The 19207-nt window shown below is 42.2% G+C and overlaps 1 protein-coding gene across 1 annotated transcript in view; it reads right to left on the reverse strand.

Annotated features, from left to right (window-relative positions):
* lrp1bb (low density lipoprotein receptor-related protein 1Bb) overlaps positions 1-19207 on the reverse strand; it is a 149121-nt gene that overhangs the window by 58346 nt on the left and 71568 nt on the right. Inside the window, exons 20-33 of the mRNA XM_067261105.1 lie at positions 18936-19016; positions 18614-18784; positions 17463-17645; positions 15192-15392; positions 13582-13827; positions 12358-12555; positions 11445-11649; positions 9923-10087; positions 9505-9749; positions 5413-5544; positions 4860-5087; positions 3817-3991; positions 3457-3551; positions 2433-2582 (exon numbers count right to left, since the gene is read on the reverse strand). Coding sequence (XP_067117206.1) covers positions 2433-2582; positions 3457-3551; positions 3817-3991; positions 4860-5087; positions 5413-5544; positions 9505-9749; positions 9923-10087; positions 11445-11649; positions 12358-12555; positions 13582-13827; positions 15192-15392; positions 17463-17645; positions 18614-18784; positions 18936-19016 — 2475 coding nt within the window. The remainder of the gene's footprint in view (positions 1-2432; positions 2583-3456; positions 3552-3816; positions 3992-4859; positions 5088-5412; positions 5545-9504; positions 9750-9922; positions 10088-11444; positions 11650-12357; positions 12556-13581; positions 13828-15191; positions 15393-17462; positions 17646-18613; positions 18785-18935; positions 19017-19207) is intronic.

Raw genomic sequence — 19207 nt, forward strand, 5'->3', positions numbered from 1 at the left:
TGCTTTAATGTTTTACTAGAATAAGCAGCTTAAATAGGATAAAATAAGATCCCAGTTTTCCCTCATATACTGTATTTATAAGTCTCAAATACTTTTGCTTTTATCGTTTGCTTCTTTATAACAATATTGGCATTTCACGAAAAATGTATATCTTTTCAGACAGGGATCAGGAAAGACATAGAGACATAAACTGGATCCAGAAAAAATAACACATGTACAGCATACTAGCTATGTTTGACAAGACACTATTACAGTAAACTTAATTACTGTATTTGTAATTGAACCAGTTACAAAAACATAATTTGGACTACTTGGCCACTGTTATTACTAAGCTCATAATTGTACTGGCATAACAGCTGTATCATAATTGGTCTCACAAACTGAGATTTATGAATAGGTACATACTCAGACGTTGAATGAAACACAGGACACAAACAAGAGAAAAACACCAATGTTTTCTCAACTGATCTGAGCACACACACAGGTACAAGTTAAATGACTAAAACATAAATAGCCAGCACAAACACGTGCATGGTAAAACCACTGAACCTGTGTTGAAGTACCCTTCTAGTTAATGCAATAAAGTATGTCTGTAACACCACACAAATTAGTTAATCGTGATTGATGGCTCCTTGCAAACATCATTTCACTCTTTTGCCGAGGTCTGCTACTGGCTGGAAAGAAACGCATTAGTCTCTGTCTCCTTGTGTTCTGGCTTACATTTATGAGATGTTATTATGAAGTCTCTCCACACAAGCCAAAGAAAGTATAGAGTACATCCCCCCCCTCCCACCCCTACCCCCACCCCTTGTCAGTCATGTTCTATTCCTGCTGCAAATGGATTGCTATATGTTGTACCAATCCCTGGCTCTTTAGGGTAAGCAATTATTACTAAGGCCTAGCACATGTATTCTTAATGACATGTATGCCTAATTACAACACAACTAACAGGAAGAAGCACTGTTCATTGACCAAATAGTAGTCAATCCATAGCTAAATAATGGGCTTCAAAGAGGTACCTTCTCCCTGCATCAGACCGTAAACTTAGTTACAGTAGAAAACCAGAACCAGCAACATTCTGCTGTGTAAATTCCCTTTGGTCCCTTTCATTACGACTGATGGCAAGGAAAATGTATTCACTCAATACGGGGAAAATGCTTCCCATTTGTACAGATTGTAACAGTAAGGAAATGAATCATTAATCTCGACCATAAAAAAATGCTCAAAGTGTAACATAATTATGAACCCAGATGCTATGCGCTGAATTTGATGTCTTAGGAGACATGGTTGTTGCATGTCTCCCTTGCCATCTGGTCCTAAATCAATCACATTAAGATTCCATTTCCTTGATGTTGGCATATATGTTCTCCCATTCTCTGAGGCCTGAACCAGTTTTTATTTATTTTACTCTACCATGCAGAGAACTAGTTGCCAGCAGAGAACAAGAATGGAGGATATAGCATCCATTACTTTTCTTTCCAACTACGTACTGAGTACTTAATGAAAATTGCCATTCTGAATTATATTTCCGGCAAACTTGAATATATTGTTATACATTTACATTTATTCATTTAGCAGACACTTTTATCCAAAGCGACTTCCAAGAGAGAGCTTTACAAAAAGTGCATAGGTCAATGATCATAAACAACGAGATAGCCCCAAAAATTGCGGGTCACCAAAAATTTGAATTAAACAACATGATCCTAAAAAAGTGCTAGAGTGAGTGTATCTGGAGGAAAGCAAGCCACAATAATATAATTCACAGCGAGTTCAAATGGTTATATCAGATACAACTAACCAACAAGAGCAACAAGTCCCTCAATAGATGTGTTCCTGGAGGAAATAAGCTCTGATCCAACAAATCTTCAAACAAAAAGTGCTGGTGTACTCACGGAAAAAGTGTGTCTTTTATAAATTTTTATTATTTTATTGTCGTTATTATAGCTATAGTTTCCTTGTGTGGACCAGGTTTGAAAATCAGGTTATTCATGCATGATTCTTGGCATTACTGTATGTACAAACAAATGTCAGAGCAAATGGTCTTGAGGAAAATAATCACTTGTGATTTATGCCTTAGGGAAGGGGCATGTTGATTTAACGCAATGTTTCATCTCCAAATGAAACCAGGTGGTGATGAATGGTTCAGCACATTAGATGCAGCACTGATATCAAGAAACAATCCATACTGAACATCCACCACCTCCCTTTTCATTAGACCAAAAAAAAACAATCATCAATCCAGCCCAGTATTTGCTATCCAATTATCTAAAGCATTGACAATTTCACACTGAGTGTGGGCAGGACTTTTGCAATGAGCTGGTTAAATGGCTTGAGTCTGAAGCCACTTAACTAGTCAACACTATAATCCTTCCACTTACACTTTTCCTAATCTCTGATGGGTATCTGATGCACTACTGACATGCTCCACTCACCCATAACAGCCATAGCTGTGGCTTTGCTTAACTCCCTCTTCAGAGTCTCCAGCACCTCCAGCCCACTGCCATCCAGATTGCACCTGTTGATAGTGCCATTGCCAGAGCTTATCCAGTAGAGCTTGTTTGCTGTGTAGTCTACCGAGAGGCCTAGGAGAGGTAGAAGTTAGAGAGGGGGTTATCAATGACTGTAATATACACATATTTTTATTACCTTATTTATAAATGTGACTTGACAACGAGAGAGAGTGGAAAGAGCTTGAGAGGAAGATATAGAGGAGAGTTTAGAGAGTGTGGGCAAAAGAGAGAGGGAGAGACCGAGAGAGGTTGTTTGGAATGATTTCTTTCAGGGTTTGATTTCTTTTTGACCTCTAGTTGACATTATAAATAATTTGACCAGTGACTGACTCCTTTTAAATCCATTTCCTCGCCGACATGATGGGATTTGACAGTATAGCGCTATTGATGGTGGCAACTGAAGGCTATTTCAATTGTGTCTCGACAGCCCTCTGTCTCCCACGGTGTGTTGGATTTATGTATGGCAGATTCACAGTCACAACAGATCATTAATTTACCCTGTCCCAAGGGCCACCCCATAATCATAAATGAAGTCATGTGATATATGATGCTCAGGCTATTTATTTTCCTGACAGCCCGAGACAAAAACATAGAAAGCAACGAAAGTGTTGATTTGAGAAAGTCACTATTTGACCTTGAGGTCTATGGCAACATCTGCTTGAGATTTTATCGTGCACATACACAATTGTGCAGTCAGGCTTATGTCATCTGAGTGTCACAGTTCAAGCAAAACAGTTGTAGTGTGTGTGCTGTGACAGAAGAAAATACACTTGGAACGGTCAAGTGTGAATAATCATGCCAAACACGGCCATTTTGCAGAGTGCCACATATGCTCTTTAGAATCGAAGAATTCCAGTTGTCCTTACATTGAGACAAGAGACAGCTTTACACGCAGCAGCAGTTTTATGTATAGAACGACCACTCAATCTAACTAGGTAAAACTAACCAACAGGTTCCCTCTGGTTCTGGTGAAGGACTTTGCTATTACTCCCATCCATGTTGGCCAGGTTGATGGTGTTTCCATCAGTCCAGTAGATCTTCCTAGGATGGGAAACACAAATGACATGCACTCAATCACACGGTCCCATCAATCAAATTAATAAACGACTGCAGCACTTTTTTATGAATGATAGATGCACTTAAACAAAATGCTTCTCTTGAAATCACCAAACAAGTGAAATACATTTTCTTTCCTCTCAGGAAGATTTCCGTTTCAATAAAACGAAACAGAGACTTCTAAATCCCATTGGCTAAGGCCTGGGAGAGGGTAAAAAAGTACAGAGACGATGTGGTATAATCTACTCACCCCTTGGTGGGATGCGCTACAAGGCACCTTGGCTTATCAATCCCATGAATGACAGAGGTCTTAAGGGAGCCATCAAGGCGAGCAACATTGATTTGTGACTCGTCGTTCTCGGAGCTGAGCCAGTATAAGTTCCTAGAGAGCCAGTCTAAAGCCAGCCCACGGCAATTAAGTATATCTGGGAAAAGACAAAAGAAACAGCATCAAATATTTGTGATTCATACTCAGGTATTTTCTTTTTCTAAACTGTTTAATTTTTTTTGAACAATTGAAATGATAAAAGATGCATTAGAAAACTGGCAAAAACACCAGATGCATTAGTTAGCTTAAACTGGCATTACAAAGACAAAATATTTTCAACATGAAATAATCATCTTATGAGAGGAGCACTTGATTTTGCTTGATAAATAAATAATATTACTATTGACTCTGTTGAAAAAGCTTACACAGAAAGCCTTTTGTTCTTTTTCTGTGGTCATGGAATTATATCTCAGTCACAGAATTCAAAGACATAAATTAAGATGTGCTTTTCTAATATTCCTCAAAGAGGAAATATGGGAGGCACTCTTGAAACACATCAACCGTCTGTTCTTTCTTTTTTTTATTGCCAGACCATTTTTGCAAAACACAGCTCCTCACTGAAGTTACTCAGACAGAAATGTCCAGTCACTTCGGACATCTTACATAAGTTAGTTAGATATGCACATTAGTTCAACCTTATAGCACCAAGCATGCAGTGTCTGTAGCTCCTACGAGACTCAAATTATTGCACACTATCAAGTCATTCTTGAAATATAAATACTGTATCTTGTTTAGCAACACTCCATGTGGTAACATCATTTTAGTTCCATAGGAACTGCTAGAACAATAATGAATTTGTATCACAATTTGGTAGTAAAGATTGTTACACAAGCAGGACCTGGTATAGGGCACTATGGTTTCTAGGTTCTTGAGTAAAAACATATGCTATGAGCTGTTGTACTGACAGGAGATTGCCCAGATACTTCGATATTACAGACTTTTCATGTATTCGCATGTGTGTCTACCTCCAGAGATGACTGTTTCCAGCTGTGTTCCATTTATGAACGCCCGTTTGATGGTTTGAGATTTGACATCAGCCCAGTAGATCCTCTCCTCCAAGGCATCATAGTCGACCACAGTGACATCATCAATGTCCGGTACTGTCAGGGCGGTCATCACGTTCATGTAAGGGTTGTCAATATCCACCCCTCTGATCTCCGACCGCCGGACGTACAACAGGAACCTTTTCAGTGCTGGTCAGAGAGGAAAGAATATTGTCGTAAAAGGTAAAATGATAGAAATGGCTAAAGTTGATTTTGAGACGGTAGACATTTTAGTCAGATGTGGCCAAGGAGGTGTATGATGACAGCTTTAATAAGATGCAAATGTTGATGCTCATCCAATCCCTAGTCCATACTGTATTTTAAATGTCAAAGACACCATTCATAAGAAAAAGACATTTGAAATTCTCTCTGGGTGCTTTGTGTAAAGGGGTTGCATGAGGTGCCCACATTTTGGTTTAGTTTTAGTAGGGAAATGTTAATAGGGGCGAGGCTTAGAACGGGGTGACTCACTCACCGAAGCAGGACTGTTTGTCGGGGGACAGCTTCATGAGGTGAGGACAGGTGCAGGAGGCGGTGCGGTTGTAATTGATGAGACACAGGTGTGAGCATGGACCACGTCCATCATTCTCCTCACATGGGTTGGAAGCTGGAGGAGAGAGCAGCACAGCATCTAATAAAAGCGCACAGGAATAAAGTACCAAGCAAACAAAAAAGCTTTCAATGATATGAAAGCATGCTATTCAACGGGTTTCTCTTACTCCCCATACTGCTCCTCTCTTCCGTATGTCTACGGGTGACTAATGTCTGCAAGAAACCTTTTAAGAGAGACCCCTCTTTCAAAATTTTACTATGCAGTCTTGCTGACACCTTAAAATGCAATATTATCCTTACACAAACTGAACAAAAACGGTGACCGGATACAAAGTACACACAAAAAATGACTGACCAAGGCTCTAGAAAAACCTTCAAAAGCAACTCTTTCAAAGTTTAGAGACAGGAAATGTAGGACTGGCTGCCAAAACATTCATAACTATTTTGGGTGGCCACCTACTACAGAATACTGCTGAGCGCATCCTGCTGACTCCATTTCCAAACTCAAATAGGATCTACTTGTGCTGAGGTAGGTAGGCCTCCACCCATCCTCTTCATCAGACACCCATGTCTCTGGCCACAGCTGGCCTGGGGCCTCACCACAGCTTTTAAGTGGTGCAAGCATTCGGATGGAGTCTGAGACATCCTGTCTGAGCTCATTATTGCTGACAGGCCCGTAAACTTAATGGAAATGGTATAAAGAGGTCTATTTGCTCTACTTTCAGTCATGGCTTTTATTTTAGGTTCAGTGGTGGATGGATGAACCTAGAATGACTTCAACTCAGGTGGTCACTTTTCCCAAGAGATAAAAACCAGAATGCACTCTGAGGATGTGCCTGGCCTCGAAGGAAAACCCAGCTTCATTTTCTGTCTGGATGACACACACACATTCATACACACACACAAATACATACAGACACATACACACAGACACACACACACACCCCTTCTCTCAAAGACAGACATCTTCAAACTCATTTATCTGTCTCTTGAGTTCATAGCCTGGGTGGGTTTTCTCTCCTTAAGGTACAGAGCGCCACCGTCTCCTCGGCAAGGAGCCGGCCAGGCTTAGGACCACCATACACACCTGAAGCTTCTTGACATTTTCCCCAGGCAACCTTTCCATTACACAAACCAAGTCGGATATTGCAAAGGGCTTTACCCCCCATGATCCAGACAGTGGAGTGCACAAACAGACATTGCGTCTTCTTATTGTGCTTCATCTGTCCAAAGCAAGTCACTTCAGACAAATAAATGTAGCGCCTCAGTAGAAAGGACACTTATTTCCCTTTCATGAATCTCCACATTAGATTCAAAGAGATGTATTTTTGCACTGATTTACCACAAGCAAGTTCGACAAACTCATTTCCAAACTCCAGATTTCCTGACACATTCCTCCACATTTGCAGGTATCTCACTGAATCCCATTCAGCTGGTTTAGAGGTGAGAGCCCGCTGAAAACAGCAGCCCGGAAACACTTGACTCGAGGTACAGAGTGGAGGTCTAGATGCAGTACTGCATTCAGCTGATTCATAGCCTTGAGATAAGACAGTGACAGCCGACATGTCAGTTCATCCTAGACTGGCAGGGATTTTATAAATAAATACATTGCACGACTTAGACATCACAGCGTGGTAAAACATATAAAAATATAAACAAACATCTGGATCCAGTGGGAATCCTACACAATGACTGCTGGGGCACTTGGCTCTAGTAAGACACTCTGCAGATGCCAGGTTGTTCATAAAATACCCAAGGTAGTCTTTGGAGTGTTATAAAGTATGTAAATAAATGTTAGAGTCGAATCTGGTTACAGTTCTTGGTGTTCAGTAACTCTTTTGGACAGACATTCGGTGTAAATAACCATTCGCTGCCACATACATAATTCAGAGAGTTCATGTTTAGCCAACACAGGGACTAGTCTCTTCGCCAGACAAGCAATCAAGTCCTATCATCGTCAACCATTCTCTTTTCTGCATCTGGTGTGAATAATCTCCAAGCACAGCACAAAGATGTAGAGAAAGCTTTAGAGGTCATGTCATCTGTACTGAATAATGTCTTATTTTAGTCTACCCCAGTGGACTATGTTGCATTAATAACACATGAGTATGTAACATGTTTGCACTAACAAAATACTTATTGGGAAATACATGACCATACATTCTTAAATATAAGCAATACATTTATATATCAGACATCTGTGTTATAAAATGTCAATGGACAGCTTCACTTTAATTGGAAACAGTACCATGGGACCTTTCTCCATCTTGGGCAAGATGGTCTGAATGTCTGGTGCTGTTTGATGAAGAACTAGAGCTAGAACCAACCAATTATTATTTTTGACTGGAGGGTCTTGGGACTGGTTTTTGCTTTAACTAATTATTGGCACCACCTCCATATTTTCACATCTCATGTTGCCAATCCTCCTTCCAAACCATGCATGACATAATGTATTTACCACCAGACTGTTGACGCCTGCAGTGAAGCTTCACTGTGGTTCCCTCCAAACAGTCTCAGAGGCCCCAGTGTACCACCCTCAGCTTGTCCTCTCCCCCTTTCACCATCCCCCCTGTCCCTCTCTCCCACCACTCTATCTATATATCCCTCCCTCCATTCCTCCTTCTTTCTAGTCCAGATCTGCAGGGCCCAGCAGAGCACCAGCATCTCCAGGCTGTGGGACTGCATGGTTGGGGTGGCTATCAGCCAGCTCTCCCCACTGGGCTCTTTAAAATGGGATTAAACCTACTTACTGGCTTCTTTAGAAATGCAGTTCAATTTGCTCACACTTATCTATGCAGAACAGTCACAAGCATGCAGATACAGGAAGGAAACAGCCAAATTAACGCCTGCCACATTGGTAGTGCCGTGGGACTAGTGAATAGATGCAAACCAGATTATTGGCGTACTAAGGCCCATTCATGGATGGTGGCTTACATTTGTAGAAAGCAGAGAGATGGGGTGGAATCTGAAACTTGGCAGTAATGGAAAGACAGCTGAAATTAAAGACCCGGAAAATAAACCAGGTGGCCTTTGAAATCAAATGAAATACTGGCATCCTGATGATGCCGACTCCCCTGACTATAAGATCTGATCTTCTTTAGAGATAAATACATTTCTAATATTCTCTGTACACAAAAAGCGCTGAATAAATACAAATCCATGGTATTAATCAATAGAAACTTGGAGGAAGAGCACGGAAGCTGACGTGTTTACTAAAAATGATTCATTCAAGCTTTGAGCCTGTGAGCGTGTGAGGGAAGAGACTCCACCAATAAAGACATTCCATTGAAATGCACATCATTGTATTGCAAATGTTCACGGGGTACTGAATTAATTAACATCATGAATATTTTATCCAAATGGGATAATGGTAATCTTCATACTATATACCTTTCATCACTCTGAATACCTGTTTGAATTCATAATTTGGGTGGTTGTCTGAGTTTCTAATACATTATAATTATTTTAATATTTTCTGACTACAGTAATCTTGTCTGTTTTACTTTCATTGTGGGTCAGTTTGTTTGAAAAAAAGCCTCGACACAGTAGCATGAACCAATTAGACAAATTTGGGGTGGAGGAAAAAAACACATTCACAGGTACCGTTAAGGCCAGCTAATTCTCTGCATGACCAGCTTTTATAATCACTCAAGCACTCTCATTGTGTTGCATGCTGGGAGCCACATGATTGACAGGTCGAATGAGGGCAAACTCAAATTAATTCTATTATACTGTACCCTCCTTTTCTTTGTGTGCAACAGTCATTTCCCTTTTCTTTCTTTTTTTCACAGTGCATACTAACTTGTTTTAAAGTCCTCCAGGCACATTACCATATTATACAACTGATGTAAGTATAATTTCTAGTGACCTGTATACACTTTCAGACTAATTCAATGACCTGTCTCAAAATACCACTCAGAATTCAAAAATGGGATTATCGACAAGAGGTGAGATCGGGTGAGTAATGTGCATTGGCAAGAGCATCAAAGCAGGCCAATAGCTATCAGCTTGTTACCTTGAGGTTGTCTGCTTGGATGGAAAATCTGCAGGTCAAAGGGCTGGGCGCTAGTCTTTTGTATGACCGTCACGTTGCGACCTGTCCACTTGTTGGCCCTGGCCAGAGTGTTGGTTCTCCAGTCTGTCCAGTAAACACTGGCCCCAAACAGGGACACGGCAAAAGGGTGCGACAGGTACTCATGTCCCCTCAGGATCTCTATGACCCCACTGCCGTCGTACAGCGCCGAGTAGATGGCATCAGACCTGTCCAAGAAAGCACAGACACAAAGAGGGACTGTTGACAGACTACACAATCTACTCGGAAAACGGAGACTGAATTGTTCTCCTGACAAACACTTCGCTTTCAAATCACGTACACAAAGCACGGAAATACATAATAAAACAGTAACCACAGGGTTTACATAGGTGGTAACTACCGTGCATCTGTCCATACGATCCTCTTCTCTAAATGGTCCAGGGTGAGCCCGTTAGGCCAAGCTCCTATCTCCATGTCCTTGAACACGATGTGTCGTCCTCCTCCGCTCATCGAAGCAGCCTCGATGCGAGGAAACGTAGCATCCCAGTCCGTCCAGAACATGATTCTGAAGACAGAACCTCATTTAATGATCCTCCAGGGATGTGTACATGGTTTGATTACAGCCTTAGACAGATCTTGTATGTAAATGATGTGCTATTTACAACAAACAGGTTGCTGTTGAAAAAACAAAACGTTGTTGACAATTTGCTGCTACACAATGACACAAAGCAAAATGACAAACCCATTTCCATGCCAATGCTAGATAAACAGCAATAAAAAGTCAAAGTTCCTATTCACATTTGTTCATGGAAAACTGTCAAGGACTGAAGGATATCCATCCAACAACACTGCTTCATCAAAGTAATAACCATTTGAAGAGCAGTCCCTCAACAACTATAATTGGTTTGCCAATGTGCTAGTGTTGCAAACTAGAATAATTACATATAGTGGATTGTGGTAAATGGACCTATCGCCACATACATTGGCAGGAATCTCTGGTTGGAAAGGGGCACCAAAACAGGACAGAGCTACCCTAAGCATCTGTGATATTGGCAGGGATTGGAGACCATCTGCTTTTTTATGACCTTCCACAGCTCAATGAAGCCTGAAAATGAACACTGTGATTACTTTGACCATCAACAGAGTCATGTCTCATCCCCAGAACATGGGCACTTTCTTGCTTTTGTCCACAAAACTCATGGAGAATGAAAGAGCCAGTGGGCATTGAAGCTTAAATCCCACATTGATGACAAAGAAACTGTGTTAGTAAGAATTAACCTTGTTCAGATCAATAGCTGTATTGATTGAATCAGACACTCAGATCAATAACTTACTCCTTTGAGTAGATTCAAGTAATTAGATTAGAATTACAGTTTTGGAACCGAACTTTGCCTCTGGGTACAAAAACCCGTCCATTAGTTGTTCTATGTAGAAAATAAATGTACTGCACTGTAGTCAGTCCCTTCAGATTTCTAAAGAGTTTTTATTTGATATGATATTTGTAAGCTGGGATGAAAGTAACATAATATTCCACTGTCCATGGAGCTAAAATAAATGGCCAATCTTATTTCATTCGTCAACTAATTAATTGACAAAATGGTTGAATCTTTTATATGGGAATTCCTCTCTTTCTGAGAGGATTTTACCATGAACTATCTTATTTGAGGGAGCAGTGAAGTGCATGAAGCAGAGGAAACGGAAGGATAAGATACATCATTTGTCAGCACTTGAAACTAGTTCAAGGCACTCTTATTGATGTATTCTATATTTGTGGCTTTAATAGACTTTAACACTGTAGACATCTTCATAGATCAACGTAAATGCCGAAGTGAAGAATATGTCATGGGCTGGTCTTTTACTTTATTCCAATAGTAGCAGATCCTGATTGATTGTGTACAGTGGATGCGTGAGTTAGCACCGACCCTTGTCCTGGATCCAAGGCGATGGCCCGTGGGTGTTCCATGCCGCCTGCGATCAGAGTTGTCCTCATATCCCCATTCAGCTTGGCCACTTCGATCTGGTCCAGGTTGCTATCAATCCAGTAAAGGTTCCCGGCTATCCAGTCAATAGCCAGGCCCTCTGGAGTTGCTAACCCGTGCTGAACAACCACCTCAATCCCTGTCACTCCTGTAACAACAACCACACCACCACCATCACACTACATGCAAGGAGAGAAAGGGTTGGCTAAGGACATATACAAATCTATCTGGTACACTACTCTGCTGAGAGATGTGCTTGGGTCTTGTACCTTAAAAACACCGCTTTTTAGCGGCAAAACTGGCGGCAAAGTCTCAAGAAGAATTGACATAAATAGAAGATTGCTTCCTCTAGCTTTCCATTAAACATGAAAAAGGTTTCCCCAGAGTGTCTATAATCCAGCTGTTTACAATTATCCTCCGCTGCTGGAGCCTTTTGTGAAAGGCACACAATGGGGAGATATAGGAGCAGCAGCGGGAATCATTCTATGGCTCCACAGAGGAAGACGGAGTAAGAGACAAAGGCCTCCTCACACCAGCTCCAAATGTACTGCAAGCACACACACACACACACACACACACAAAACCAGTGAGAGATTCTATTTCATCATGCTCTTATGCTACAACTGTTGAGGACTCTTGGGCCCTCAGTATTTGGTGCTCCATCACTGAAATAAATCCCCAATGGAGATAGTGACAGTCAGGACGGCTCACACTATCAAACAGCCCACATACTAAAGCAAAATCAAGGGGTTTATCATTGAGGACTCTAAGTTCTGTGTGAAATGTATTGGGAGGAAAGCCATGTTTGTGTGAAATGCCTGTATCATAGCAGCCTTCAGATTTGCTATGTAACTACCTCCGGAGTCGGAGAGCCTTCCTCTGTAGATCTTATCCTCCACCACATCTGTCCAGTATAGCAGGCTGCGATTAAAGTGGAAGTCGAGCGCAATGGTGTTCCTCAGGCCCGGCACCAGCAGGCTGTAGTCCCTCTTATGAAGGTCTATTCGCCTTATCTCGTGTCGAATAGAGAAGATGATGAAAGCTTCAAAAGGATCTGGCCAGGGAGAAGAAGGAAAAGAACAACTTGAATGGGAGGCAATGTCACAACAGCACCAACATGAGCAGAGGGATGTGATTTGAACGGCTGCCATTAGCTGGGAATGAATGTACACACAGCACCACCAACAAGACACACACACACTCTCACAAACACACACACACACACACACTCTCACAAACACACACACACACTCTCACAAACACACATTATGCTTGTACTTGATTGGGCACTGGTACAAGCCTTATCTTCAGAGAATTGAACACATAGTGTTGTGAAGCAGCATCTACTATGTTCTGCACTCAGTTAAAACCATGGCGTCCCCACACAAAACAAAAATACAGAAGTAGCCCAAATTCATTAGCAGATTCAAGTTGAGCAGTTTGGAGAGCACAGTCTTGTTAAATGTAACAGAGGGGGGGGGGGGGGTCATACCCCCAAAATAAATCACCATACCCACATCAAATTTTGTAGGCAAACCAACAACAACAACAAAAAGACTTCCAACAACACCAAACATAAGAGAGGTTATTAAGCAGGAATTTTGTAAGACTGGAATTATTTATAGCATTGTGAGGTGCTTCCTATGCACTCACAAAAGACACGGCTACTTGTGCAATCATCCTTTTACGTCCTTCACATTTAGTGATGATATTCAAAGGCAGTGGCTTAAATTACCACATTTAAATTTTCTCCGGGGGGTCTTTCCACTTTCTAAGAGCCAAACAACATGATGTAAAAAGTGGTTCCATATTTTCTCCCAGCCTTAACTAATCTACAGCTCCTAACGTGTACAAATCACAGTAAATAATGAAAGTTAACACCAAAGCAAAACACAGGAACTACATCGACATTTTGAATTTGTATCACACTGTACTGTCACTTATGTGATAACAGTATATCTTGACTTGCAGTACAGACCCCACCATAGGAGACCACGCAAGCACAGCAACACTCTGGCACACTCACGCAAGCACATGCAAGAACACACGCATACACGCACGCCTCGTTGGCCCTCCTCACCTGTGCTATGGCAGCTGTCTCCATCCGGGCCCAGTCTCCAGCCTGGGTAGCAGGAGCACTTGACAGTTGTCTTGTACTGCTCACACACCTGACTACACCTCAGGTGACGGCTGCAGTAGTCCACCGCCTCGCATGTCCTGTTGTTGGAGTCCAGATGGAGGCCAGGGGGGCAGGAGCACTCCAACCCCTGCCCTGGGACCACCGTACACTGGTGGCTGCAGCCCCCCTTGCCCACCATACACTTATCTGGGAGTGGAGAGAGAGGAAAGGGCTTTTAAGATGCTCAAAAATGTAGCTGGGATGTAACCTAACTTGAATCTAAGACGCCCTACGCAGGTTTAGATGGATCTGATAAAGGGCAAGAGAAAGGGCAATGTGTACCGTTGAAAGGGCACAGATGCATACGGTAGGAGCGTCTAAATAAATCAACTACGTTTGAGTCTCTGTGCACATAAATAATTGCATGGATTAAAATGTGTTGTTTTTGGGAATCAAGCATAAGAATAACGCTGCCATTTTTGCTCTAAGCTACTAATGGCAAGTCAAGCATGCTGATGGAATGTTTCCGCTGCAAATACAACACACGTAAAGGTATTACATAATGAAAGACTTTCCTCAGCTCAGTTGGTCCTCTCTGCGATAGCCTGGGGGACAAGGCCTATCAGAGCTTCAAAACTAAATCAGTCGAAAGTTGTGCGCTAGTCCTTTCAAAACTGATACAGAGGTGAAAAGAATCAGAATAAGTTTTTGAGTTCTGTCCATAGATCAGATAGAAAGTATTTTTCTCAGAGGCACCTGGTTCTTGTTAGAGGCACCCTTGGTCCAGATGAAAAAGCACACTGGTGAAAATGACACCGAACTGAGGTCTCTCTCTTTGCCTTGATTAAGACCATCTTTCCTGGCAAAGACTAGAAAAGGATTGGGAGGTGAGGGAGTTGGGAGAGTGTTGCCACAGGTTACACTGGGGAGGGGGGGGGGATCGGAATGAGTCCTGCTGAGCTGGCTCAAATCAATCAGACCCTCAAGGTCTTGCTGTGTGACCTAATTGGCTATGAGCTGGCAGTGCAGTGTTGGCTCTTTCTGGGCAGTGATAACACACACACTCTGGGGCCCCACTAGCCCCCGCGAGGGTTGGATAGCGATGCTAAGAAATGAACCTTCGTGTTTACACTGCTCACTCAAAGAGATTAGACGTCTATCGCGAGTCGCCGGAGACACTATTCCTTCCCTCTGATGGGTCTTGGACAAACAAGCCTACCTTTGCAATCATTGAGAAGTCGTTTCTTTTTATATGTTCTCTCTCTTTGCTCTCGGAATCAACACATGTTGGTGTCTCATCACGGCCAAAATGCTGTGGTAATTATAGCTATAACACAGCCCCACAGGGAGAGGCACCTTTGACTTCCATGAGACTAAATAAAACAGTCGGTTAACAGTGATATACTGAGATAGCTCGGTCCCTAAACCACCTGTGCAGAGGCTTATAGTAGACAAAATTAATACTTCAAGAATTGCTGCACAGGAATATTTGATCAAATCTGATGAAAAACACAATGTTACAGGCTTGTAAGACCTCAGTGACATGGGTGTGGACCAGAAGGTATCCTTACCACAAACAGGCCCTTCATCTGATTGATCAGCACAGTCCACCTTGCCATCGCAGATCTTGTCAGGGGTGAGGCACATGTTGGTGTCGTTGGCACAGGGGTACTTGGGTGCCTTGCAGACAGCTGACTCACAAGACTCCTCATCTGATCGGTCCTCACAGTCAATATCCCCATCACACACCCAGCTCTTGGTGATGCACTTCCCTACAGAGACACAAAGCAGATATATATAAAGATAAGTTACACAGCCATCCAAAGCCAAACTGACTCATCAGATGATTACAACAGCTGACGGATGTGAAGGAGTGAGCTGGTCACATAATGTAAGTACCCGTACAGCATTTGGCTGAGTCACCATGCATTCAAGCTTCAAACAGTACAAACTTGTTAACAATTTTCTTTAGGGAACCTGACAATAGGACATCCGGAACAGTATCACAATACAGTGAACACTCTGGAGGCCACAGTCCACACCAAATGGTAATAGATTAGGCATGTTTTACATAATACCGAATCGTCAGGTTATCATTTGAATATTTAAAGGTCACATGACATGCTGTTTTGGATGCTTTTATATAGGCCTTAGTGGTCCCCTAATACTGTATCTGAAGTCTCTTTCCCAAAATTAAGCCTTGGTGCAAAATTACAGCTACTACGAGCAGTCCCACAATGAGCTTTCCTCAAGACGCGCTGTTTCTGTGTCTGTAGCTTTAAATGCTAATGAGGAGGAGAGGGGCGGCACCATGCGCTAATGTTTACAATGGATGTATAGTATCCCCTTTGCTGTAAAATGCCTCGAATTTGCACATTCTCATCTGATCACCCTGGTTTGGAGAGGTGCACACTCAGTCATTTGAATGAGGGGAAAGGCGGATATCGTGCGAGCCATAACACCAAAAGCAGAACGGTTATCCAAATAACAAAGAAGTGTACAACACTCACGTTACAGCATGTGTATTCACACACATACTTGATACTATCTACCTTTACATTAGCGACAGTAACTCAGCTGTTAGCTGCAGAGCTAATGTTACAGCCACATTCTAAGGGTAGCAAGCTAGGTAACCATATACAGTAAAGCAACACAATGTTAGTTAACTACTTGTCCGAGGTTTGTGGCTGGACCAAGGAGAGTTAGTACTGATCCAGAATTTAATTTCAGCAAGGCCAGCTTTGTTGCAGTTGTGGAAACAGTTGTCGCTGAAATGTTTGGTGCAGACATGCAAAACTTTGGGAAGTTGTGTCGGCGCATTTCCAGCGAAAATAAAATTAAACTACTGGTTGTGCAGAGGCTCGGATGAAGGAACTAAAAAATACTATTTTTTTCATTTGTACATCCAAGCACTGAGCAACTGTTATGCTTCATTCGTTTGCTCGCCATGATGTCTCTCCAGGAAAAAACGATATCGCACTTGCCCTTGCACGGTCGTAGCTCAGTTTGTCATGGGCGGGCCAGATTATCTGGGCGGGTAAAGCAGAGAGAGAGGGGAGGTAACCTTCCTCCTTGTGACGTCACAAGGAGGAGATTTTCAAACAGAGCAATTGAGCCTTCATTTTCTCAAAGGCGGAGAAGAACACCCAGGGCTTGGTTTACACCTATCGAAAATTCTAGCCACTGGGGGACCAAAGGCAGGCTAGGGGAACTCATATTAATGTTAAATAACCTCCTAAAGTGAAGTTTTCATGTCATGTGACCTTTAAATAGTAAACATAGATGTAGACATACAATTCTGAAAGTTAAGTTTAAAAATAAACACAGTGAAGAGGCATCAACAACAAGCACCGGCTTAGTTGAAAAAGGTAAATTTCTCACTGCATGTGAAAATACACTGCAGATCAATACAGCCTTGTGATGCCAGCTCGCCATTAGAATTACAAGCATGCAGGTGGAACTTCTGCCGGAGATAGGAAGAACAGTCCCAAATGTGCTAGGATGTATCATCGTTAAAGCAGTCGGTCTTTGTCAGTTGCCTATACTGTAGGCATTACAAAGCCTTCCAAATTAAATCCCTTTCATGAAAAAAGGCCTGACGTGAATTGGAATGGATTCTCTCATTTGCACTTGGCATTTTCAACAATTTACATCAACCCCTGGGGGGGCTGCATACTACAAAATATGTATACAGTATAAACACGTTTATGGAAGGTATTTTAGCGTTTTGAAATCTCAGTTAGCTGTCAGTCCACAATCATTTCCTTGATGGACATAGGAACGCTTATGGTTCTGTGGGTTGGATGCAGAACTGACTCTTCGCCTCAGTCCTCCCCTCCTACCTGTGTCTTTGCAGGTGAACTTGGCCTTGGGGTCACACATCCTCTTGGTGCCCTCGCAAGCAACCTCGTCACTCCCGTCCTCACAGTCCTTGTCCCCGTCACACCTCCAACGCTCCGGGATGCAGGTTCCATCTGCGCGACAGTGGAACTCCTCACCGCTGCACTCAATGACAGGGGGCAAAGCTGACAGACAGAAAACAAGAGCTCATTGTTATTCAGTTTCCACCTTCAAAACACATGCTTTCGGATTCATGGTAAAATCAGTGGGCAGACTATTAGCATCCTTATGTTCCTTAGAATCCCCCAATATACAGACAGTTTTCGGACAGGAATCTAAAAGGGGTTGATTAAAAAGTCATTGTGGTGATCTGAGTGGCCATCTGTCTAAACAGGTTAGATACTGTGCTAACTTTGCTTAACCAAGCATGGTGTTGCCAAGAAAAATATTTTTACTTCTGAAAGACGTAACCTCTGTTCCTCAAATGTCAAAGATCACAAAGTATTTTCATAACAGTCATAGCCCATGCAGAGAGACTCCCCCAGGGGAGGAAGAAAAGGCAGACTGGGTAGAAAGGAACAGGCAGTAACATCCGGACGATGGTATGATGAATAGTTTCCTCATGCTAGTGACAAGCTACTGAACTGTGCCTATTTTCGGGGACGACCCAAGCTTTCTGAAGTAATTATAACCGATTAAAAGATTCAAATCCTGATGGTTGTTCTCTTGTGAACACAGAACAGATTACATCAGCTGGGCAAGAGCGTGAGGAGTTAAGAACATTGGACCAGGCCAATTATCAGTTATTTTGAACTTGCCATTAGCATGGTAGTTTCTACACCAATGGCAAATTGAATGTTTGTTCACTGTTTTACTGTATGTGAACGACAGGAATATCAGAGCTTCAGAGAGATTTTACCGATATGCTGCTAATATTACAGAATTCAATGGCCCCTTTGTATAATGTACTGTTGGTATCATAATGATACCAATGTTGCTGTATGACCATTGGCTTGTGAAAAAAAATTATTTAGTTCAGTTTGGGTTGCTTTTGGTTATGACTTTGCGTGCCTGCTGGGTATAGATTGATTCAGATGAAACATTATGACACAGATCTACACGGTACAGTGACATAACTTCCTCCTTTACTCACCAGCTCCAGAACCTCCACAGGTGGTGTTTTCGTCACTGAAGTCCCCACAGTCGTTGTCCCCATCACAGGACCAATGGTCTGGGATGCAGCGCCCACTAGAGCACTGGAACTGGGTGTTGGAGCAGGAATGGATACAGCCTACCTCATCACTGCCATCCCCACAGTCATCGTCTGGAAATGCAGCGACATTATTGAAAGAGATGTGAATAACAAGGAGTTACCTTGCTGTGTGGTAAGCCATAATGAGCATGCATGACACAATGTCTGGTCTGATGCCACATATGAGACACTAACGGTTGCTCCAAACAGGTATTTGACTTACCTGAGTCACAATGCCACTTCACACTGATGCATCTTCCATTAGAACAGCTGAACTGGGTGAGGGGCTCACAGGTCGGGAAGGCTGAAATTATCATAACAAAGAGACAGATAATTCTCCATAGAGTTCTTAATCAAATTAAAAAAACATTAAACAGATACAAGTGTGCAGATCCAATACACGATATTGAGATTTGCTGTACTATATATCAGTTTGTAAAACCTCTCAAGTCTTGAGTTTGTTAATGCATGAAAACGATTTTTTGTTATTTTTTG

This window comes from Osmerus mordax, chromosome 2, assembly GCF_038355195.1.
Source record: "Osmerus mordax isolate fOsmMor3 chromosome 2, fOsmMor3.pri, whole genome shotgun sequence".
Classification (NCBI taxonomy): domain Eukaryota; kingdom Metazoa; phylum Chordata; class Actinopteri; order Osmeriformes; family Osmeridae; genus Osmerus; species Osmerus mordax.